The sequence below is a fragment of the Aquarana catesbeiana genome, linkage group LG01 (genome assembly GCF_042186555.1).
Source record: "Aquarana catesbeiana isolate 2022-GZ linkage group LG01, ASM4218655v1, whole genome shotgun sequence".
Lineage (NCBI taxonomy): Eukaryota > Metazoa > Chordata > Amphibia > Anura > Ranidae > Aquarana > Aquarana catesbeiana.
Genome location: NC_133324.1, coordinates 71,855,189 through 71,880,421, shown reverse-complemented (window position 1 = coordinate 71,880,421; position 25,233 = coordinate 71,855,189). Strand labels below are relative to the sequence as shown.

The following is a 25,233-nucleotide window of genomic DNA, read 5'->3' as shown; positions in this document are numbered from 1 at the left end:
TGTATTGTTTTTATTTATTTTTGCCACTTTTTAGGGTGAATGAGTCATTCATATGGGGAGGAGGGATCTAGGGGCTTCCAGATTCCGATAAGCCCGCTGCCTGCAGACATCCACAACCACCGCCCAGGGTTGTCGAGAAGAGGCCCTTGTGCTTTGGGGTGGGGGGTGCAAAGCACCCACCACCCATTTTGGGGGCCAGTGGCCTTGTATGGTCCAGAAGAGAAGGGGGGCTTTCGCTTTTGCACTCCCCTCCTTTCCTGACCTGCATGCTCGCATAAGGGTCTGGTATGTATTTTGGGGGAGACCCCACGCCGTTTTTTTTGTTTTTTTGGCGTGTGTGTTTCCCCTCAAAATCTATACCAGACCCTTCGGTCTGGTATGGTCTGGAGGAGACCCCACATAGTTTTATTTTAATTTTGGCATGGGGTTCCCCCTTTAAAATCCTGAGAGCACAAGTTGCATGCCACAAGTCGGGTCAGTTAAGATGACGATCTGACCTGGATGCAACTTACATTCAAATCAATGGGCTGAAATTGTGCCCAAGTCAGACCAAAGTAGTGCAGGAACCTTAATCAGACCAGTTAAGACGGCTCTCATAGGGAATCATTGATTTATACACATCATGCGAATTGTGCTCCCAAAATCGGGTGAATTGGGCCTGTCAAAGCTTAACTGAACAAGCTAACGTTAGACGCCGATTGGTTACTATGCACAGCTGCACCAGATTCTGCGTGCTCCAGTTTAGTAAATCTCCCCCATTAGAGTCTAACAGGATATCAAGTTACCTCTTCTCATCCAAGTACAGGTACACTTTAAGGGTGCAGTTTGACTGGCATTTTTAACAGTGCCCAGGCATGGCCTGGTTTGTTTTTGTAGTATGATAATGGGGTACTTTGATGCAGTAGTGGGCTTAAGCACCGTGTGGCCATATAGTGTGACTAAATCCCCATATTCTTTGCTTATTTGCTGATTATGTTCAGGTGTTTTAAATAGCCTTGCAGGAATTAAGGGTCATTTTAGTATGTGTGCTCTGTAATCTTTTCCTCTGTCTGTCTTATAGCTGCATCATCTAATGTAATGCATTCTTAGGGTGTCCCCCTCAAGTCTATCTTTATTTGTGTAGTATGACTGCTCCGATCCATGCCTGGGAACAGTTGAGCACACTGTGCCCAGGGCCACTTGGAGGAGGCAGTCCGGTCAGGCTCGCTTTAGTGTGAGTGAAAACCGTGCATGAGCACAGAACTCTACATAGATCATTGACCAGAGAAGCAGGGATCACTGTGGTATGGTTGGCAGGGGTGAGGATGTAAGTGTGCCTGGGAACATTTACTTAGGCCTGGTTCACACTTATGCAGTTTGCTTTTGATCCGTTTCTGCAGTGCTTTTTGTGGTGCGTTTTGCGTTCCTGTGTATGTCTTTTTTTAATGCGTTTGTCCTGCGTTTCTTGCCACCATTCATAGAACACCTTGTATTTTTTGTCAATGAATACAAGGCAATCTCTAATTGAATGAGAGGAGGGGCAGTGAAGTCACAAACTCCACCTTGTCCAACAAGAGAATGCCTTTATTGAAAGAGATACAAGGCGTTCTCATTAATGGCAGCAGTGCTGAGTGAGCAACCCTCTGTGGCCAATGTGCAGAAGGAAAGCTGCTCGCACAGAACCTGAGCAGGATCCTGAAGATTGCAGCAATCACCATGGTAGTGCCAACTACTACAGCAAGTTCCTGCTTCCCCAGTAGACCCTCAGGCATGAGATATGCATACTTGCAATGTGCCAAGCTGGAACAATGTAAGTACGCAATACAAATAATTGAGTGTAGCTTTAAATATAAAATATGTACATGAATCATATTTGACTAGAAGGATTAAAAAAAAAAAAAAAATCCTAAAAAACACAAAATAATGGAAATATAGGGAAATTTTTTGTCAACCTTTTACTGTTGTAGCTGTCACTAACTAGGAGATTTTACCCTACTCAGACAGAGCAAGTAGTAAATAATATATCCCCACTTTCAATTCATTTGACAGGTGTTTGTCAGAACAGAAAGTGCAATTCCCTAGGGACACAGGCAGCAATAAAAACAATTTGTAGTAAAATGAAGAAGGTTTAGAACCTTGGTATGTACTTCATTGCTGTCTGTGTCCCCATTAGGTAGACAGATGTCGGACAGGGCAAGGAAGAGAGGATATCTCCTAAACATTGACACAGACAGCATTTAAAAACTGCCAACAAATTTTACCTGGTGGTTACAAAAGTCACAAGACAGGCATGACAGGTCACATATATTATATAGTAAAAGGTTTGTGGACACCTGACCTTTATAGCTACACTATAAGGCCAAAGGTTTGTGAATTACCCACAACATTACTGAGTTTTCAAGTGAAAGGTACTGTTTCTGCTACAGCATACAAAAACATTTTAGACAATTGTGTGCTTCCATCCAGTTTAGGGAAGGCCTTTTGCTGTTTCAGCATGCCTGTGTACAAAGCCAGCACTATAAAGACATGGTCTGACCAGTTTGGTGTGGAGGAACTCAAAAGGCCTGCATAGATGCGGACCCTGTGCATGCTCATAGATAGCAAACATGGTATTTGTATCAATCATCAGTACCTGACCACCACACGCGGATCACATGCCAGGTCTTCTCATCAGACTTCAGCACCTGGCCTCCCAAATGCCTGAATGGGCACAAATTCCCAGAGACACATTACAGAATCTTGTAGAAAGACTTGTGGTCAATTCCATGTTAATTGCCCATGGTTTTGGAATCAGACGTCTAACAAGTTCATATAGGCATGGTGTTGGAATCAGATGTCCAACAAGTTCATATAGGCAAGGGTTTGGAATCATTTGTCCAACAAGTTCATATAGGCATGGTGTTGGAATCAGATGTCCAACAAGTTTATATAGGCAAGGGTTTGGAATCATTTGTCCAACAAGTTCATATAGGCATGGTGTTGGAATCATATGTCCAACAAGTTCATATAGGCAAGGGTTTGGAATCATTTGTCCAACAAGTTCATATAGGCATGGTGTTGGAATCAGATGTTCAACAAGTTCATATAGGCATGGGTTTGGAATCATTTGTCCAACAAGTTCATATAGGCATGGTGTTGGAATCAGATGTCCAACAAGTTCATATAGGCATGGTGTTGGAATCAGATGTCCAACAAGTTCATGTTAGACACGGTGTTGGAATCAGATGTCCAACAAGTTCATATAGGCATGGTGTTGGAATCAGATGTCCAACAAGTTCATGTTAGACACGGTGTTGGAATCAGATGTCCAACAAGTTCATATAGGCATGGTGTTGGAATCAGATGTCCAACAAGTTCATGTTAGACACGGTGTTGGAATCAGATGTCCAACAAGTTCACATAGGCATGGTGTTGGAATCAGATGTCCAACAAGTTCACATAGGCATTGTGATCAGGCGTTCACAAACGTATGACCATATATTGAAGTTTAAATGTCTAGATATTTGTCTGAAGTACAGCTTTTTTAAGTGTAGGTTTTTTTTTTTTGTCTTTACTGGCACACTTCACCATGATGTAAACCATTAAAACTGCATGACCGCTGGAAACAATACAAAGATAGAATGAATAGATGCTGGAAGAAGAATATTGATGCTGCGGATCTTTTAGAAAAATTAGGCTGCAAATAGTAAAAAGTTTAAACATTACAGAAACAATTATGAAGATACAAAGACATAAAAAAAAAATAATAAAAAGACAAGCAGGCTGAACAAAAGACAGCAGAAGGAAAAGGAAGCAAGAGAGAGAGAATACCTTCGTTGACTGAGAAACAGGAATGTAAAGTGCGATCAGACCCAGAGGGATCGAAGTCAGTGCGAGCAGAAGAATCAGCAGCAACAGCTTGCAAAAGAAACAAAGAGAAAAGACAGCAGAATATGAGCTACTGTGCCACTTCTGTGAGGTCAGTATACAGGCAGAACACAGGAAGAACAGTTATAAAACAGAACAAAACGAGGACTCGAGCAGAAATTAGCAACGCAGTACTGAGAGACACAATAAAAACAGCAAGAGAAGAGGCAGAAGACAACAAAAAACTGACAAGTCTTTCTTAAAATAAAGTACTGTTAGATCTGTTAGAAGGCCTAACTATTCCGACAGGGCCTCAAAAAAGACAGCTGGTGCCAGACTTTCATGAGCCAGCATTACTACCATAAGGAGCAAGCTACCCAACTCCTTGGAGTGTTTTTGGTTCACCAGTTACCTCTTAAGATCCCACACAGGCTGGGATAGCACTAGATCCCTGAGAATTTTCGGTGGGATTCCTATTTGGTGGCTACTGTGCCATCTGTTTGGAATACTGCTGTACCACTGTCTGGGATTGCACCGAAACTCTAAACAATAAATGTGTAATATCAACAATATCTACATGCTGGAAATTAAGGGGGAGAATATTTACTCAGACTTGGTTCAACACAGGTGCAAATCCAAAGCTGCACGATTTTGAGTGTGACTTTACTCTCTTGCACTCAAGTCACAAGAAAGTCGCATCAAAGTAGCGCATGAACCTTTTCAAAGTCGCAACAACTTTAAGTCGAATAGATTGGAACGGGTGCCATTGGAATCAAAAAGCTGCGACTTGTCATGTGACTATGTGTCAAAAAGAGAAAAAAAAAAAAAGAGAGAAAATTTCACCAGCTAGCCAGGATCTCCAAAATTGAGTCCAAAACTGTAATCAATGATCACACTGGAGATCCCAGTGTGCTGGTGACATTTTCTCTCTATGACTGTATGCGGTTCCAGCCGATGGTCACTTCAGCACCCAATTGAAAATACAGCAATTTTTGCAGGAACGTGTGCGTTGGGAATATTGCATTTATGTGTCAAAATCCGCATGACAAGTCGCACTGTTGTGAACGGAGCCTAAAACCAATGCACACACAGAGGGGTTGATTTACTAAAGGTAAATAGTTTGTGCACCGCAAGTGCACTCACAAGTCCACTGCAAGTGCAGTTTCTCTAGATCTAAGGGGAAGATGCAAGTAAAATAAAAAGCTGCATTTTTCCTTGCAGATGATTGGATGATAGAAATCAGCAGAGCACCCCTCATTTCAGAGCTTACAGTCAGATCTAGAGCAACTGCACTTCTAGTACACAGTATATTTGCCTTTAGTAAATCAACCTCAGATTCTGGTGCAGCTATGCATAGTATCCCCATAGTAGTAGCCCATCCACTTGAGTAAGCTCCTGTGGGCAGTGTGAAATGCGTTGGGGGCGTGGCCTGGCAGGGATAAAGGCTAAGACTGCCACTACACACAGCAGGCCTTGTTCTGATGTGCAGATCTTCTGTTCTTACCTGGTAGGTATGCATAGTAACCAATCAGCTTCTAACTTCAGCTTGTTCAATTAAGATTTGACAATAAAACCTAGAAGCTGATTGATTGCAGAGCTGCAAAAGATTATGTGTGCTCCAGTTTTAGTAAATCTCCCCCTAAGGCCTCATGCACACTGGACTTTTTTGCAGCTGCTTCTAGGGGTGTCAGGCGTTTTCTATTCCTGCCTCTAAAACTCCCCTGCATGTTAGCCTATGCGTTCATGCACACATAGGTGTTGATTTACTAAAACTGGAGAGTGCAAAATCTGGTGCAGCTGTGCATAATAGCCAATCAGCTTCGGGGCTTTAAAGCTGGGTTCACACATGTGCGAATTGGATGTGGGTTTCCCCGGATACAATTCGCATGACAGGCAATGTGAGACTGGCTCTCAATGGAGCCGTTTCACACATGTCCGGAGTGGTCGCGGTCCGGATTGAAAAAGGGTCTGGTGCGTGCTTGGGTCTGGTTCAGGTGCAATTCAGGTCTGAATTTTTGCCTGAATTCGCACCTGAACCAGAATAGACACGCACTGGACCCTGCGGCCGCACATGTGTGAACCCGGTCTTAGAGGTGGAAAAAAAAAAAACACCAATGCGTCCAGGAGCAGCAGAGTTTTGGCAGAAAAAAAAAGTGTCTAAATGTGTGTTAACGCTAAGCACATTTAGCACTTGAGCATTGGGGTCTTAGGTCCCTTTCACAGGGGCACCTCAGTTTGATGGACTCTGCTGATCCCCGCTGAGCAGGCAGAACACAGGTCCATCTCCGCTTACTGAGCAGAACAGAGATGGACTCAGTCCCGCTCTCCTCTATGGTAAAATCGGGTGAAAAGGGACCGCCTGTCCATTTTCATCCAATCTGCCTGTCCATTGTCATCCGATCAGATCTGCTAGAGTCCCAGGGATATGCAATAAGTGGACCTCCAGCTGTTGCAAAACTACAAGTCCCATCATGGTTCTGCCTCTGAGTGTCATGCTTGTGGCTGTCAGAGTCTTGCTATGCCTTATGGGACTTGTAGTTCTGCAACAGCTGGATGTCCGCTAATTGCATATCCCTGTGCTAGACGGATAGAAAATAGGACCACCATCCATCTGTATTATGTGGACAGGATTGGATCAGATAATGGGGTGAATGGAGGGCCGATCAGGTCCACCTGAATAACTGACAGGCGGACCTGATGTGAAAGGGCCCTTAGGGTGTTAAAGTGTTACTAAACCCACAATAGTAAAATCAGTCTGTATATGCAGCATAGCATGCTTGTTATACTCACTGTGGAACTTAAGGGGTTAATCCTCTGCATTGTGTAAAAAAGCTGTTTATCCTGTATGGACAGATCCTTCCCCTCCTGCAATGTCTATCTGGGGAAAGCCAGCTAACACAGGCAGAGTAGCCAACCTGCACATGCTCAGTTGTGTCTTTTATGCTGGAGAGAAGATTTACTTGTTCTCGGAGCTAGCCAGGTCACATGATATTTGCATCAAACATGTGGGCGTGTATATAGGTTGAAGTGGAAATCTCCTCCTACCAGAACTCTCAGCACTGGAGAAACTGTGCAGTTCATCACTGACCGTGGTATACAGATCAGCCAAAAAGGTATATAGTGGCAGTATTTTAATGTAAAAAGAAGATTTAGAAGCTGTGGGCATTGTGGGGGGCAGACGATCTATTTTCATATTACTGGGTTTAGTAACACTTTAACTAACCCTTTAAACTGAAAATGTAATTGGGCTTTAATAGAAAATTCTTTCTAAACTCTGAAACATGATTTGAAAATGCACCCTAATCAGATGCGACAGTAAGCTGTGAAGTCCCAATGTTATAATGATCCTCCCCTTTTATATATCTATAGCCTCCACTCTCTCTTTGAATAAAGCAATAAAAAAAAAAAATAAAAAACCACTATTTTCTCTCTGTTCTTTTTAAGTACTGGTATTTACTCCATGTGGCGACTTCTCCATGGTAATAGAGAAAATTGTGGTGTAAGCGGCCTGGCAGCTAGCCCCATTAGCATATGAAAGGAGATGAGGCCCTTCTAGCTCCCCATTTGTATAACTGGAGGTCAATGCTAAGATTTAGAGGTCAGGGCTTGACACTTCCTTCCTATAGAGAAATTACCATATGTCATGGACAACCAGCTTCAAATTAATCCTCCTCTCGGAGAATGACAATGAGATCGCCTCCCTGTGCAAGTTAAACAGTGTTTTGTAAAGAGGGGTGTTTGCTTTTCATGCAGTTAACTCCTTTGGTCGCCCCGGGACATCTGCATGAAAACTATCTGTTTCATAATTCGATGCAAATGTATCATAATGTCAGCGAGGCACGTGTGAGGGGCGAGGTGGCATTACCCCCCCCAAGGGTTTAGCTGAACAAACAACGGCTTAATTCCGAGGAGGGGCTAGATTTGCATTCAGGTCCTTGACATAATAGCAGAGTGCATTTTGAATATGTATGCCTTTCAAGCTGAATTACTGCAACATGAAGTCAAAAGCTGAAAAGCTACAGCTATTATTATCTCAGGGATGTGTTTAAGTAGAGTCCCCCGGCCTTCTCGCTGAAAAAAGGACACGTTGTGATTGTGCTATTCAAGAACAAAAAAAATCTTATATTTGAAAATCATTATTGTTCTTTTTTTGCAACAGGCTAATATTATTCAAAAAGTCAAAGGCAGTGCCTACTTCCACATTAAGTTTAAACATTTTTCTTTTAATACATTAAAAAGGTACAAATATACATTTTAAATCATATTTAAAGGGGTTGTAAACCCTTGTTTTTTTTTTTTTTTTCACCTTAATGCATTAACGGCCAACTTTACAATACCCTCTCCAGACAGTGTTGCTGTCCAAGGGTGTCTGCATTGCTCCTTCATAGCTAGAAAAGCTCCCCTCAAGACAGGAAGCGTGTTATTGGTTGGATCACCAGGTAAAAATAAAAGTTAGAAAAAAGCCTAAAAAAAAGTTAAACTAAACTTTAACCACCACTACATCCAAATTTTTGGTGTTGGGTTTAGATATGCTTTATTGATTTCATTAACATACAATTGGATTAAATGGCGTGGTTGAAATATTTGCCTGTTGCTTCGATTTAAAGCGGATTTTGCATCAAAATGTAAGGTCTACTTATCTTGACCCTCCCCACACACCCATGTAAAACCTACAACTTGAAACTTACAAAATTTCCTGCTTCCTGCAGATGACCTCGGAAAATCCTGGGAAAACTGAACATTCCAGATCTCATTAATAAATGCTCAAGTACTCTAGGATTTTTCTCAAGCTTGTATAGGGATCAACAGCTTTGCCAGGATTCTGCAAGAAGGCCCAATGACCCTCCACTATAATGCCTCATTCACACGAGCCGGACTCCACTTCCACTGAGTCCGCCTCGGTCCGCCGGCTCAGCGGGAGATCTCTCCGTTGATCTCCGCTGAGCCGGCGGATGACAGGTCCCTCTCTGCTCACTGAGCGGGGAGTGGCTTGTCAGGCGCCGCTGCTACCTATGGAGGGATCGGAAGAAAACGGACAGCATGTCTGTTTTCATCAGATCTCATCCGATCCGCCAGCGACAGATCCGGACGTAGGGCCATCTATCTGCTTTCAGCGGATCGGACCGGGTCGGATGTCAGCGAACATGTCTCCACTGACATCCGTCGCTCCATAGGCTAACATGGAGCGCCCGTTCAGGTCCGCCGTCAAAACTGACAGGCGGACCTGAACGGTCCGATCGTGTGAAAGGGGCCTTAGGCTCCATTGCACACTAACATTTTTTTTAAGCTCCTAGAAGCTGTTGGCATTTTTTTTCTGCTCCTAGAAGCTAAATAGTGTTATCCTGTGTGTCCATGCACACTACTTTAGGCCATTAGCGTTTTTTGAGCTTCAGCGTCTAGGACAGCCATTCTCAACCAGGGTTCCTCCAGAGGTGGGTAGGGGTTCCTTGAGCTGTGGCTGATTTAACTCCTGTTTGATGGTGCCTACATACTTCTGAGCCAACTGAGTAGAGTTGGAGTAGAGTTTCTTGGAGTGTTTATCCAGCAGAAGCGCTACTAAAAGCGTTTTTTTAACTTTTTTCCCCCCTTTTTCAAAAGGAACCTGCAAAAGGCTAACGCTCCTAAACCGCTACTACAAAAGGTATTACCAGCGTTTTTCATCCAGCGTTCTTTCAGCTTACAGACTGCCTGATGAAAGAGTGCGCATGCTCAGGACCAGCATCGAGCAGACTCGGAAGCGTGTTGCGACCCTCCCCCCTATGCTACGTCATCTGCACGTGCCGCGGTCCACGCCGCGATCCAGCTTCGTCCCCTCTGCTTGGCTTTCCACTTGGGGACTTCCGCCTGGCCTCCTCCACGCAGCAGCGGACCTTGGCGGGCCACATCGTGGACATCTAGCGCTGACATCCTGGACTCCCCTTCCTGATGAGTTTGTCATACTTCACACCATGTAAGTTACCCCTTGTATTTTATTGCACCTAATAAACCTGTAAACTGTCTGCACTAAGAAGCGCTTTTTCTTCTCTCTCCTGCCATACATGATTCCGCACAGCTGTACCACAATGTAGCAGTAAAACTACAGTGCGTGGTCAGCAAGTGGATAAAGTGCAGCCTATCAGTCCCTAGATGTGATGGTTGCTTTCGTTTTCTTATTTAAAGGCTTTTTTTGCCTTGCAATCCAGGAATTAACAAATTACCTATGAAGGAGAAACATTGTCACCCTAGACAGGTAGTGTGTTATGACTACAAAGCTCCTCCCTGTCTCCTCATCATTATAACATAGGCGAAGGTCTTCTGTAGTCCACAGAAGAAAACTGGGCAGCCCTGATAACCTCTTAAAATTTCAGTGCAGCATAGGCAAAGAGAACGGATAGTTAGAGACTCATTTAATTTATGTAGAATTAACTTTACATTTTTTCCCACTTTTGGAACAGATAAAGCCATTATAAAGTAAAATTAACAGACCAAAAAGGAGAAAATAGGTGAAGTTCATGGTTCGTGCTGCAGATCGGTTTTACAGCTGCACAAAGTGACTATGAAGAAGATTAGTAATACTTACTAGTCCATTGGGTGGTAACGCTCAGCTTCGCTCTTGCAGAGCAATGGTGGCCAAAGAATCTTCAGCATCCAACACACTTTCAGGTGTATTGGATTTCTGCTCCCTTCTGCTGTGCACTGTGGTTCTACCTGCTGGCACTACTGTGTCCTGCAAACGTTTATTTTTTCTGGTGAGTGTCAGTTTAGGGGCCCATTCAAACCACTGAGATTCATTAAAGTGGTTGTAAAGCTGCTTCTTTTTTTTTTTGCATTAAAATAACAAACATGTCTATACTTACCTGCTCTGTGCAATGCTTTTGCACAAAGCAACCCCAATCCTGTTCTTCTGTGGTCCCCCCGCCGGTGTTCCAGGCTCCTCCTCTTCTTCTTCGGGTGCCCCCAGGGAAAGGCACTTTCCTTAGGGGCACCCGTGTGGGCATGCTCCCGAGTCCCATTGCTGCGTCCATTGACACTCTGCCCCCACTACTGTCTCACAGGATTTGACTGACAGCAGCGGGAGCCAATGGCTACCACGGCTATCAATCTGTCCAATGAGGAGAGAGACAGCGGCTGGTGCCGCTGCACTCATCGCTGGATCAAATCGGATTCTGGTAAGAAAAAGGGGGGGTGAAAAACCTTAAGGCTTTACAACCACTTTAAGGTACAAGCGTTACGCTGTGCACCAATGTGTGTGGTGATAGGGCAGCCTATTAAAAAAAAAATGGGCTGCCAGCACACAAAAAAAACTGCTATTTCTGGAAGTGCTTCGCAATGCAAAATGCATTAGGGTGCAAATCAGAATGAATAGCAAAGCATCACACCAACACAAGTAATGTGCGTTGCTGCAACACGATAGCGTGAACGGGTCCTTAAATGCAGAACCCACGGGGGCGATCACACTATCATCACTTCTCTCTTTATTGCCTGTGACATATGGACAGAAACGGTCATTCTGGTGATATAGCTCCTGAGCTATCTCAGCACTGGAGTAATAATATACTGTCCAGTACTATAAAGAATCTCAAGGATGCTTCTGGCAGGTGGCAAAGTGTCCCAGAGTTGTCAATGATTGCAATTTATGTATGGCATCATATAAACACATTTCCCCTGGACGATCTAATGAGGGGTGCTCATGATAGCAGGCCCCCGTAGCTATGTCGGCCACAAAAGGTATGCATGTGATTAAACTGCCAAGGTCTTCATGTGATGTATTTCATCGCTTCACACCAAAGCATGGATACACCTGAAAATTTAATAAGGGCTTCCAACACGGGTCAATATGATGTGTCAAAATAGAAAGGAGTTGGCAAAAATATGACTTACTCAAGAAAGCTAGAACTCCGGATCGCCAGTCCTTCACTCTAACATTTTACTCTACACCCAAGAGACTACAGGTACAATCATAATCAATCTTTTATTATCTCCATGTAGAACATCCCTTTTAAAATGCTGATGACACGGTTAAATGTCAACCACTTCAAAGCACAAGTATAAAAGGGAACGTGCAGAGATGGAGCAGATGATGATAATATGTGAAATAAAGCTTGTTGTGTGCCGATGCCGAGTTCAATGCGTTCAGCCAAACTGCCCGTGGCATCTTCACCCTCTGAAGAAGCATGTAGTATGTGACTTGGGAGCGTCAAGTCCCTTTGAAGTGTTGATGTATACAACCATGATGTATATATCATCAATAAGTGTTACTGTCCAAAAACCCTTTGCATGTTTATATATTGTAATTATCCATACAGAAGAGGGCAGGTGTCTCTGGTCATTGCATACACAGGCTCTGCTTCCTGCTTTGTAGTGCTGTATAGTTTTTGCTTTAGGCCCCTTTCACACTGGGGTGGGGGCGGCGTCGGCGGTAAAACGCAACTATTGTTAGCGGCGCTTTACCGTCGGCATTCGGCCGCTAGCGGGGTTTTGCCCCCACTAGCGGCCGAGAAAGGGTTAAAAACCACCGCAAAGCGCCTCTGCAGAGGCGCTTTGCCAGCGGTATTGCCGTGGTGTCCCATTGATTTCAATGGGCAGGAGCGGTGGAGAAGCGGTATACACACCACTCCAAAGATGCTGCTAGCAGGACTTTTTTTACCGTCCTGCCAGCGCACCGCTCCAGTGTGAAATCCCTCGGGGCTTTCACATTGGAGACAAAGCAGCGGCACTTTCAGGTCGGTTTGCAGGCGCTATTTTTAGCACAATAGCGCCTGCAAACCACCCCAGTTTGAAAGGGGCCTTACTGTTCCCTTTCTGATAATGTAAGTCTACATCAACAATGCATTGTATGTTTCTGCTGACTATAAAGGTTGTTAACCACTTCAGCCCCCGAAGATTTGGCTGCTGAATGACCAGGCCATTTTTCTGCGATTCGGCACTGCGTCGCTTTAACTGACAATTGCGCGGTCGTGCGGCGCTGTACCCAAACAAAATTGATGGTTTTTTTTTCCCAAAAATAGAGCTTTCTTTTGGTGGCATTTGATCACCTCTGCGGTTTTTATTTTTTGCGCTATAAACAAAAAAAGAGCGACAATTTTGAAAAAAAACACAATATTTTGTACTTTTTGCTATAATAAATGTCCCATTTTTTTTAAAAAAAGCTAATTTTTTCTTAGTTTAGGCCAATATGTATTCTTCTACATATTTTTTTATACATATACTAATGGCGGCGATCTGCGATTTTTATCGGGACTGCGACATTATTGCGGACACATCGGACACTTGACACATTTTTGGGACCATTGTCATTTATACAGTGATCAGTGCTATAAAAATGCACTGATTACTGTGTAAATGTCACTGGCAGGGAAGGGGTCAACACTAGGGGGCGATCAAAGGGTTAACTGTGTTCCCTGTGTGTGTTTCTAACTGTAGGGGGAGGGGACTGACCTAGAGGAAATCATAGATCGTGGTTCCTAGCTAATAGGAACACACGATCTGTCACTCCGCATAGAACAGAACGTGTGTGTGTGTGTTTGCACACACACACACGTCCCTGTTCTACCTCTCCTGCCCACGATCGCTCACGATCGAAGGCCACAAGCATCGGCACCCCCACAGTGCAGCAGGAACGTGCGTGCCTGCTATCCCAATCCCGTGAGCCGACGTATAGCTACGATGGCTTGCAGGATCGAGCTGGCCTGCCGCAGTATAATGTCGGCAAGCAGTTAAACACAAAAACAAGAATTTTATATACTGCAGCTTACTAATCCTTAGATGTAAGGGCTGCCTTAATTTTTTTTTTTAGGCTTTTTTCCTTTAGCCCATTCGTACCTAAGGGTAAAACAAATCTAAATGCCTAAGCACTATTTTGCAACTTTGTACATATCATCACAACTACTTTGTGCATTCAGGTGGATTATACCTCTTTTTTTCAGGACAAATTGGGCTTTCATTTGGTAGGAAATAGTTATGGATATTCTCTTGATTATTTTTTTTTTATTATCAAAGGAAAACTGGCCCAAAAGAGTTAGAAAAAAAAATTAAAATTTAGCTGTATATTTCTTGTTACTACCATAACCTACCACCAACGAACAACCCAAAATAAATTCTCCTGCTCCTGATGTTCGCAGTGATACCATATGTATGTGTAGGTTAGTTTTTTTTTTTTTGTACCCGTAGTACAGACCAGAAACAAATAGTGCACATTTTGCTTTTTTTTTTTATCCTACCTAACACACAGACATGAATAAAAAAAAAAATATATATCCTGCCCAAAAAATACTGACCTTGACCCTTTGACCCTGACACTAAGCCTGGTACTGACCTCCTAGATCAAACCTTGATCGAAGGTATTTTTTATTTCTTTTTAACTTTTTTACACTTTTTTTTTTTTTTTTCCTACAAGGAAAGAGAAAGATATATTGTATCTTTCCTCTCACAGAAAGAAAAGAAAAAAAAAAAAAACACAGGGGCGGGCATCACAGTGACTATCCAATCCCATCCTGCCTGTTTTTTTGCGGGCAGGAAGGGATTCGATAGCGGTGGGTGTCAGCAGAGATGTGTCCGCTGACATCTGCCGATGCATAGGGGGCAATGCAGTGTCCGATCAGGTCTGCCTGAAATAAATTGACAGGCGGACCTGATCAGACAGCCGTGTGAAAGGACCCGTAGGGTTTACATACTTGCTTCTAATGCCCGGTACACACACGATGAGTTTTTTTTTGCATGATAATCTCAGATCGAATCTGATCTATATTATATATATATATATATATATATATATATATCCTGAAAATTCTCGTACGACAGAATAAAAATACGGAATTGATGTCATGTGTTGTGATGTATTTGTATTGCGTGTTCAAACGACAGCTGTACTGATTAAATGAAAATCATACGATCTGGCATCGTACGAAAAAAAATTTGCGCATGTCCGATCAAATAAAATCGGGTGAACGGTCCTGATTGGCTCTCGATAGCTCTGTACCAATGATCAAGATTATCGTACGATCGCTCCGAAATCAGCATTTTCGTACGATTTTCTGATCGTGTGTACCGGGCATTATTTAAATTTAAAGCTCACTTTAATGACTTATCTGCTAAAGTCTTAGCTAAAACTTCAAAATAGAACACAGCGGGGGGAGATTTACTAAAAACTGGAGCACTCGGAATCTTGTGCAGTTGTGCATGGTAGCCAATCAGCTTCTAACTTCAGCTTGTTCAATAAAGCTTTAACGATAAAACTTGGAAGCTGATTGGTTTTTATGTACAGCTGCACCAGACTTTGCACTCTCCAGTTTAAGTAAATCCCCCTAAATATTTTCTGTGTAATGGCCCGTACACACGATCCGAATATCGTACGACAGATCGTACAACTTTTTTCGCTTAATAGTCACAAGTAGAAATTGAATTGGTTACTAAAGCCACGAAAATTCTCGTACGACAGAAAAAAAAAAAATCGAAGTGATGTCATGTGTTGTAATGTATTTGTACTGACCAAACGAAAATCGTACGATCTGGTATCGTACAAGGAAAATTTTTGCGCTTGTCCCATCGAATAATATCGGATGAATTGTCGTGATTGGCTCTCAAAAGCTCTGTACTAACGATCCGATTATCGTACGATCGCGTCAAAAGCGGTATTTTTCGTCCAATTTTCGGATCGTGTGTACGGGCCATGAGTTTGCCTCAAGTGGTTCAGGACCTTGCAGCTCCATCCTGGGTATAAGGCTGGCCATCCATGGGTCGAATATCTAAAGAATTTTCTTTCGAAAATTTTATCTTACAACTTTAGTTTGGATTTCTCACCATTAGTGGGCCGCAGCTATCGAATTTGAGTGATCGGGCATGTTGGAATTTTTTTTGCAAAAAAAACTAACGATTTTCTAATCAATGATGGGAGAATCGTCTGAGAAATATAATCGAAAAAGAAATGCGCATGAGCAATTCCCAGGAAGAAAAGAAGATTACTGGCCATGAAAATAATTTTCTATAGCAACATGAGGTAAAATTGAAGGCTTGGTTGGTCGAATTTGGAATTCAACGGTGGCACCATCGGTTTAGAAAACGCACAAAATTCCTGATTTGCGAAAGAAAATTTGTTCGGAATTCGACCCATGTGTGGAAATATTGTATACAAATGTTCATGTGCGCTTTGTCAGCTCAAATAGAGAGAAATGGGCGATTAGTCTACTCTCTATAGTGGGGAGTCCATGCATGAGAGTTCAAATGCAGCAAGAGGTGTGTAGATGGTCACAGATGGGCTGACTCTGGATGGCTGCCACCTCATAACAAGCTAGAAGGGGCTCTGTAGGCAATAAAAAACAAAGAAGAGAGCAGCACTTAGATAGCGTTGCTCTCTACTTTGTTTTTTATGACCCATGTATGGCCTGCATAAGACTATTCCTTCGAATTTCGCACCAATTGTGGGCTGCAGCAAAGGTCGATTTTCGTGCGGCCATCAAATTTGAGTGATCGGGCAATTTTTTTTTAAAAACAAGCGATTTTCTAATCAATGATGGGAGTATCGTGTGAGAAATATAAACCTAAAAAAGAAATGCGCATGAAAGCAAGAAATTAAAAATCCCAGAAAGATAAGATTCTTGGCCAGAAAAATACTTTTTTGTAGCAACATAAGGCGACATTGAAGGCATGGTTGGTCGAATTTTAAAAATCAATGGTGGCGCCATCTGATTACAAAATTTCTCATTTTCGAAAGAAAATTTGTTAGAAATTCAATTGAGTATGGCCTGCATAAGGCTAGGAATCGTTCTATTATGCAATTATGCTACAGTTAGTTTCTATATGGCAGATTGTAAAGTGTAACAAGAGGATAAATTAGGATATAAAAAATAAATAAATAATGCACTAACACCCCACATTGACAGGTGGAAATAAGGCCTTTTTTTGTTCTCTGATGTTATGCAGCCCTTCTGGATCTACCACACCTATTTCCAGAAACAGATATGTCTCTTTGCAGGTTGTATGAAATGTTATGAATGGAACAGAAATCTTTACCCTCAGAAATCTAAGGCTCCATGGACACTGGACGTTAAAATAATGTTATAAAAACGGCAGTAGCTTTGCAGTGATTCTTTCAACGTTTTTTTTTTTTTTACGTTTTTGCAATAGCGTTTATTAGCGTTTTTTAACATTATTCCGCGTTAGCGATTTTTTAGAGTTTTTTTCTTTTCTTTTTTCAATGGATCAAAAACGTTAAAAACCCTTATCAATGTTTATCAGCGTTTGGCGTTTTTTGTGGTCAGAAAAACGACTCCTGAACGTGATTTTATGGCGTTCAGAAAACAGCCCATAAACTCCACTGCTGATAAACATCCAAAAACGTTGATGTGTGCATGGACACATAGGGTAACATAGAGGGGAGTTTATGGGCTGTTAAAAAAAAGGCCCAAACTCCCAAAAACTGTCGTTTATGAGCTTCATTGTGCATGGAACCTAAAAGTGTTTTTTAGTTTTGTTTAAATCACAACTATTTGTGCCATTACTACACTTAGAGCACTGATTTTCTTTACCTTTTTTTTTTTACCTACGATATCCTCATTGTGAGAACATTGCTCTTACCTTGTTTTATCTGTCCTTGCATTACGTTGCTGGGGCTCTGAGGGGAATGCTTTCCTTTTGTGGATTCTGGAGAGCCAGATCTTGGAGGCCTGAGACAAACACAGAAGTCACTGACAAAATGTTAAGACACAGAACAGTGCAAGAACATACCCAGGTACACAAATACTAGTATTCTAAGCTGTGAATCCCCCACATGATTCCCAACCAAGCCATGGCCCACCATATTACAACCCTAATTCCAAAAAGTTGGGACGCTGTGTAAGATGTACATAAAAACAGAATGCAATGATCTGCAAATCTCATAAACCCAAATTTTCTTCAAAATATAAAATAGAAAACATATCAAATGTTTGATGGTATGGGGATGCATCAGTGCATATGGAATGGGCAAGCTTGCACATCTGGAAATGCACCATCAATGTTGAAAGATGAATCCAGGTTTTAGAGCACCATATGCAAGGCAAGAATGAGACAACATTCCTCTACCAAAACTCCAGCAACTGGTCTCCTCTGTTTCCAGACGTTTACAGAGTGGTGTTAAAAGAAGAAGAGTGGATGCTACACCGTGCTAAACATGGCCCTGTCCCAACTTTCTTGGAATTGGGGTTGTAGTCTGACAGCTTTTTTGTTGCCCTGTCCCAACTTTGTAGACGTGTTGCTGCCATCAATATCAAAATTACCTTTTTCTTTTTTTTTTTTTTTTCTAAAAAAGGTATATTTTCTCAGTTTAAACATTTGATGTTTTCTATCGTGAATAAAATATGGGTTTGTGAGATCTGCAAAACCGGAGCCTACTCATGGGGATGGAGGTCTTGTTCTGTGTACTCTGGCCAACGTAGGCGGTTTTGGATACAGTAGGGAATGTTGAAACAAACCCCTGTGTCCCATAGGGGAGATTTTTCTTCACTTCCTGTCTCGAGACACTACAGAAAGTAAGTGGAGACCTCTTCTTAACAAGCAGACAGTTGCTTTTGGTGTTTACAATTTAAATAAAATATCTGAATGGATTTTATTTTTTATCACAGTTTGTCGCTTTAAAACATACCAGGATCACACAGCATGTAAATTAACTTATGACCTGTATAATAACAATAACATGTAAAGTTTAATATTGGACTACATTTTTTGCAGCCTGGCTAAGCTTTTTTTTTTTTGTTACTGGTTACTGCAATTTGCACATTATCAATACTTGTGTTGCCTAAAAAGGTGCCACAATGGAACGTGTACCCAATAAAAAGGTGCTACAATGGAACATGTACCCAATAGAGGAACCTAGAATTTGTATACCATCCCAAAAAAAGTACTTGTTCATGCAGCTGGCTTCCAACTAATGTTTGTAGGCAGTTTAAATCACTGCTACGGCAATGTGAGATTGCATGAATTTTAGCAAATTTTTATTGCGTTAGGTCTTTTATTCATAGTGTCTGTCACTGGGGTTGGGAACCTAGCAGGTCAACATGTCTATTTTTACACTTATCATTGTATGTTTGTTGTGATCCTGATATCACACAGCACCGCTCAGCTTTAAAGCATGGATCTGTGACTATACTCTAGGAAATGTGAGGTGCAGGCCTAGACTTCTAATAAGACCCAAGCATGTGAGCTGGGCGATGCGCAACTTAGTCAAGGTCATTTTGTAGAACCATTGCAGTGAAAAAATAGCTTTCTTCAGAAGACAAAAAAAAAAAAAAAAAGATTTGCCAAAGATCTGATGTTACCTGAGCTTTGTTGAGCCCTTTACACATGTATCAATTGAAGAGAAAAGACAAAACTTATATTACCTGAAAAAAATACAGAACGTTGGACACACCAATGAATACAATGAACAATAAAAAAGCCGTTTGCTTTATGTAAATGATTGAGGTCATTCAGGAGGCCAGGTCTCTGACAGTGGACTTATCTGATGGTGGAAAAGTCTATGAAAGCACTCAAGACTTCCATAACAGAAGTCCTACCAAGTTGGGAAGTCCTGATCAGCAAGTGTTTGTATCATGTGATCCCTCCAAGGTGCTAAGAATAATCACTATATGGATTATAAGACAAACAAGAATAGCTATCAGGGGTAAATGCTGGAAGCTGGACTTGCTGGTGGAATAGTCTATGAAAGCACTCAAGGCTTCCATAACAGAAGTCCTACCAAATCAGGAAGATACTGGCTGTTCCTGATGAACTTGTATCATGTGGTCCCTCAGTGTCGCTCAGGTTAATCACTAAATGGAACATAAAAACAAACAAGAATAGCTATCAAGGGTATTTGCTGGAAGCTTTGCAGTCTTACGTTTAAAAATCTCCATTGACCTTGACAAATCCCAGACAGTGTCTTCTCCACTGATCATTAGGCAATCGTGTTTACACTAAGCAGTCACACTTGAATGGCTGCACACAGTAGTAGCACATAAGACATTGGACGACTAGTTGTGGAAAATTTTGACTTCTGTTATTAAACTGCACAATAGTAGCCCATATCATTTTAAACTATAACTATAAGGGAAGTTATAAGCTCTGTCCTTTTTTTGCCATCTTTGTCCCATTGGGGAGATTTTTGGGGAGATTTACCTTCACTTCCTGTGTTAAAAGAGGAAGTGATAGGAAATTACTGGCTGTTACCAGGCCCCATTGAAAGACTTCCCTTCTTTTTGTGTTTTGACGACAATCCAACATTTGGGGGGGGGGGGGGGGGGGTTCTTTTACTTTCACTTTCTATGATAACAGTAAACAGGACAAATAAAGCGGCCGAATCTCCCTAACAGGGGCACAGACAGCAATAATTTTTTTTCACCTTAATGCATTCTATGCATTAAGGTGAAAAACACCTGACAATACCGCCCCCCCCCCCCGTTTTACTTACCTGACCCCTCCTACGCTCGCCCCCGACATCCTCTTCGCCGCTCAGCCTGGCTGTTGATTGGTTACAGTGGATGGATTGAAAGCAGCGCAGCCATTGGCTCGCACTGCTGTCAATCACATCCAATGACGCGGCGAGCCGGGGGGCGGGGCCAAGTGATACAGTGAGCGGCTATGGCCGCCGGCTGTATCACGGGAGCGCACCCGCAAGCGCTCAACACCATGCGAGGGAGCTTGCATGAAAGTGTTGAGTCCTTGCGGGGGGGGAGCTGAGACAGCAGCCAAGGGAACCCCAGAAGACCAGGTTTGGGGCCACCCTGTGCAAAACGAGCTGCACAGTGGAGGCAAGTATAACATGTTTGTTGTTTTAAAAAAAATATATATATATATATATCTTTAGTGATCTTTTAAGCTTAAAAAGAGTAACTATCACCTCCAGCAATATGTATGTTCTGTATTTAGTTCATTTGTGGGCATCAAATTTGCTTGCTTTTACCTAAAATGATTGGATATGCTTTTTTTTTTTTTTCTTTAATAACAAACAGGTTTATACTTACCTGCTCTGTGCAACAGAATTGCAGGGTGGCGCCAAACCTCCTTTTCTCAGGTCCCCTGTTGGCACTCTTGGCTCCTCCGCTCTAGACAAAGCCCCCCCCCCCCCAGCACAGGTTTAATTTCGCTTTAATACAGAGTGTCCCTCTGTATATTTTCAAAACTTATTTTTCCCTTTTTATTTAACTTTTAAGTGCAGAAGTTCTCCTCTTACCCCTAAGCCACTGTCATCACAACTCAGGAAGGATTTAACAAGCGCTACTACTAACATGAGCAAGCTTACTGGTACTTTAGGTAGTTAGTGGCAGTGAGGGGGAGCGTTCAGCAGGATAACCCTCCACCATTGGCATATACAGCCTATTGCATTAGGGTGTGCATCCCACAGCTCAAACACATATGCGTGTGTATACAGTGGATATAAAAAGTCTACACACCCCTGTTAAAATGTCAGGTTTCTGTGATGTAAAAAAAAAAAATGAGATAAAGACAAATAATTTCAGAACGTTTTCCACCTTTAATGTGACCTATAAACTGTACAACTCAATTGAAGAACAAACCGAAATCTTTTAGGCTGGGGGAATAAAAAACTAAAATAATGTGTTTGCATAAGTGTGCCCACCCTCTTATAACTGGGGATGTAGCCGTGTTCAGAATTAAGCAATCACTTTCAAACTCATGTTAAATAGGAGTCAGTACACACCTGCCATCATTTAAAGTGCCTCTGATTAACCCTAAATAAAGTTCAGCTGTTCTAGTAGGTCTTTCCTGACATTTTCTTAGTCGCATGCTACAGCAAAAGCCATATTCCGCAGAGAGCTTCCAAAGCATCAGAGGGATCTCATTGTTAAAAGGTATCAGTCAGGAGAATTTCCAAGGCATTAGATATACCATGGAACACAGTGAAGACATTCATCAAGTGGCAAAAATATGGCACAACAATGACATTACCAAGAACTGGACACCCCTCCAAAATTGATGAACAGACGAGAAGAAAACTGGTCAGGTAGGCTGCCAAGAGGCCTACAGCAACATTAAAGGAGCTGCGGGAATATCTGCCAAGTGCTGGCTGCGTGAATCATGTGACAACAATCTCCCGCATTCTTCATATGTCTGGGCTATGGGGTAGAGTTACAAGATGGAAGTCTATTCTTACGAAGAAAAACATCCAAGCCCCACTAAATTTTGCAAAAACACATCTGAAGTATCCCAAAAGCATGTGGGAAAACATGTTATGGTCTGATAAAACCAAGGTTGAACTTTTTGGCCATAATTCCAAAATATATGTTTGGTGCAAAAACAACACTGCACATCACCAAAAGAACACCAAACCCACCATGAAGCAGTGTGGTGGCAGCATCATGCTTTGGGGCTATTTTTCTTCAGCTGGAACAGAGGCCTTAGTCAAGGTAGAGGGAATTATGAACAGTTCCAAATACCAGTCAATATTGGTACAAAACCTTCAGGCTTCTGCTAGAAAGCTGAATATGAAGAGGAACTTTATCTTTCAGCGTGACAACGACCCAAAGCATACATCCAAATCAACAAAGGAATGGCTTCACCAGAAGATTTTTTACATTTTGGAATGGCCCAGCCAAAGCCCAGACCTGAATCCCATTGGAAATCTGTGGGGTTATCTGAAGAGGGCTGTGCACAGGAGATGCCCTCACAATCTGGCAGATTTGGAGTCTTTTTGCAAAGAAGAGTGGGCAAATATTGCCAAGTCAAAATGTTTACAGGTCACATTATTTTAGTTTTTTAGCTTTATTTCAAAAGTGGAAAAAGTTAATTTTTGTACATTACAGAAACCTGACATTTTAATAGGGGTGTGTAGACCTTTTATACTGTATATATTGATGGTATTAGTAGAGCAGTGGACGGTGTCAGTAGTTTTTATATTTTTTTTTTTTTTACAATTTTTTCTTTTTTCTTTAAAGAGAAGTAGAAGGTTTTGGGGGGGGGGTTCCATAATCATACTTACCTAGGTCGGTCTGATGCTGCATCTGTCCCCTGGCGCCTCTACACCGAGAACCGAGCAATCAAACACCGCCAATGGCTCGATTCTCACAGCTCCCCGAGGCGGAGAGCTGCTGACTGAATCAGCAGTGTTCCGCTCTGCTCCTCCTCGCTCACTGGAGCGCTGAGCTGTGGAGGGGCGGGGAGCGGCTGTCTCAGGCTCTCAGCGGCTCGCGTCAGTCCAGGCACCTGGCAGATCCAGACTCCCATTATCGGCATGACGCGGAGCCTGGACTTGATTTCTGTGATGTCAGCAGAGAGTGGTCTTCAGTCTGCTCTCTGCTGAAAACGGGTCACAGGAGTGCAAAATGATTTGCACTTCTGTGATCCATAGGAGAAGCCCAGCCAAACGAGCTCAGGCTGGACTTCTCTTTTAATTACTTTTTTTACAATTTTTGGTGAAATATCAGAGGTCTAAACAGGGGGAATCTGTGCCACAGGGAGCGATTAGGGCGTGCCCAGGAACATCTGGCACACCCTGTGCACACGCCTATGCCCTCCACCACATTGTACATAATGTAGTCCTCTAGTCCAAGCGGCTACAGTGTTGTCATAGTGAATATGGGTTGTCAGGGTTGAATGGAAGGGCCATTCATGGGCATCAAATATTTATTGCATTGTGAAAGCACTAAAATATGCCCATTATTTAAATTTATAATGATAAGATACAGATTTTTTTTTTTTGCCTACATAGCACGGATTTTAATATTTTGAAAAGGCAGCCATATTTGGGATGCAACAACTAATGATGTGAAAAGCACACGATGCTCCTGGTGGGCAAAAACCAGATCTTGACGTACGTAGTAGGCCAGGTTGGGTAGCCTAAAGCTGGGTACACACTGGTAAAATTTAAAACGAAAAGTCTTAAGAAAATCCTTAGGAAAATTTGTACAAAAATTCTCAGTTCAGCAAGGACAAGACGATTTTCGATCCATCTGTGGATGTTTCTGCTCTAGAGAAGTCAATCTAAAGATCATCTTCTCTTGAATGGGAATGTTGGAAAATTAGTGTTACTGTATTCTAGTAGTGGAGGAGTCCCTCTGCCAGAACACAATAACACAGCGGGAAGGATTCCTCTTTCCACCTGGAATGTGAGGAAAGGGAGAATCCGTAAAAAAATGTTTTTTGTTGATTAGCAGTCTGTTTTTAGATATTGGTACATCCAGGAAAAATTTTCCATTCTGCTCCTTCGAATTTTCTTGTCACTGCAGTCAAAAACGAACATTGAGTTGACGCCACTAATGATTAGAAAAACGTAAAACGAAATTCTACTAGTGTATACCCAGCAATGTGATTTTGTTATTCGGACACATACTCTATTCATTTTTGGAAAGTGTGAAATATGAAAAGTATCTACACAACCCACACTTTTTTTTTGCCCAGAGTGGGGGAGGATTAATAATAAAAAAATATATATAAAAAAAAAAAAGGTCTAAATGCTGCCCAAGGCTCCTTTGCTAAGAACACCCCACACAGACAGCAACGCTTTATTTTTTATGAGTATTTTAGGGTTGCGTCATTTCAGATGTTTCACCACTTCCTATCTGGAATGTTGCTACCTGGACAGCAAGAAAGAGGAAAGCTCAAAAAAGTTGAGTTTCCGAACCTTAATAAAGTAAACTTTATTTCCCCTCCATGCAGCACATATTCATCTTTACTTTGTCTTCCTGACACCTCGTTCTTCAAAGAGCAGAAAAAGAAGGTGCCCCATGTAGCTTACACAGGGCTATGGATTCTCTGCCCATGAAAGCAATGATGTTTGGAGCTTTTTTTCTTGCACACAGAACATACATCAAAACCAGGCATCGACTATGGGCACAGTGACAAGTATATAAAAAGTCTACATCCTTATCAGAAGATCATTTGTACCTTTGAGGGGCTTTCTTCATGTGGTCTCCAATGAACGTTGCATTAGTCATGCTCATGAGTGTGTTGGCCAGCGATATAAGTGAAAGAAGATGTTGTGTAGTGACAGCACGTGACACACCATAATTGCCTTTTCCAAGTCCTTCAGTAACTGACATTTTCCTCACAACTCCTATGATTTCATCAGCTGCTTTAAAGACACTATGGTTAAAGCCGGGAAGCATCAGAGACATGTGGCCACCTCTTGAGAGTAGGCCAAACGATACCGGGCAGTGCGGCTTAAGCATCCCAAGGCGTTCTAGGCAGACCTCATCAAGCGTTGCATTCAAGCCCCAGGCATGAAGGCATGACATGAAGAGCTTGGCCGTGTCCATGGTTAGGTTGTACTCAAGTAGCGTTAATGGCTTTGACTTGCTAGAACGGTACTCTGGGTCGCTCTGGTCTCTTTTCTGTCGCATGGCTTCTTCGTCTTCATCATCGTCATCCAGGAGATGCTCTTTAATGTTCTCTTTGATGGTTTCCTTGACCTGCTGGAAAAGCACGGCTGCTCGTTTACCACCCAGAAAAGAGCCCCCTTTGTCA

General features: G+C 42.3%; 1 protein-coding gene across 2 annotated transcripts in view; it reads right to left on the bottom strand.

Moving 5' to 3' along the window:
* The window catches only part of WDR7 (WD repeat domain 7), a 586,970-nt gene that overhangs the window by 385,026 nt on the left and 176,711 nt on the right, over positions 1–25,233 (bottom strand). Inside the window, exons 15-17 of one of the 2 annotated variants that reach the window (XM_073620215.1) lie at positions 24,655–25,233; positions 17,377–17,465; positions 3,790–3,876 (exon numbers count right to left, since the gene is read on the bottom strand). The exon at positions 24,655–25,233 is cut by the window's right edge and continues 191 nt beyond it. In XM_073620215.1, the coding sequence (XP_073476316.1) occupies positions 3,790–3,876; positions 17,377–17,465; positions 24,655–25,233 (755 nt within the window). The remainder of the gene's footprint in view (positions 1–3,789; positions 3,877–17,376; positions 17,466–24,654) is intronic. The other variant, XM_073620224.1, reaches the window with a different exon arrangement.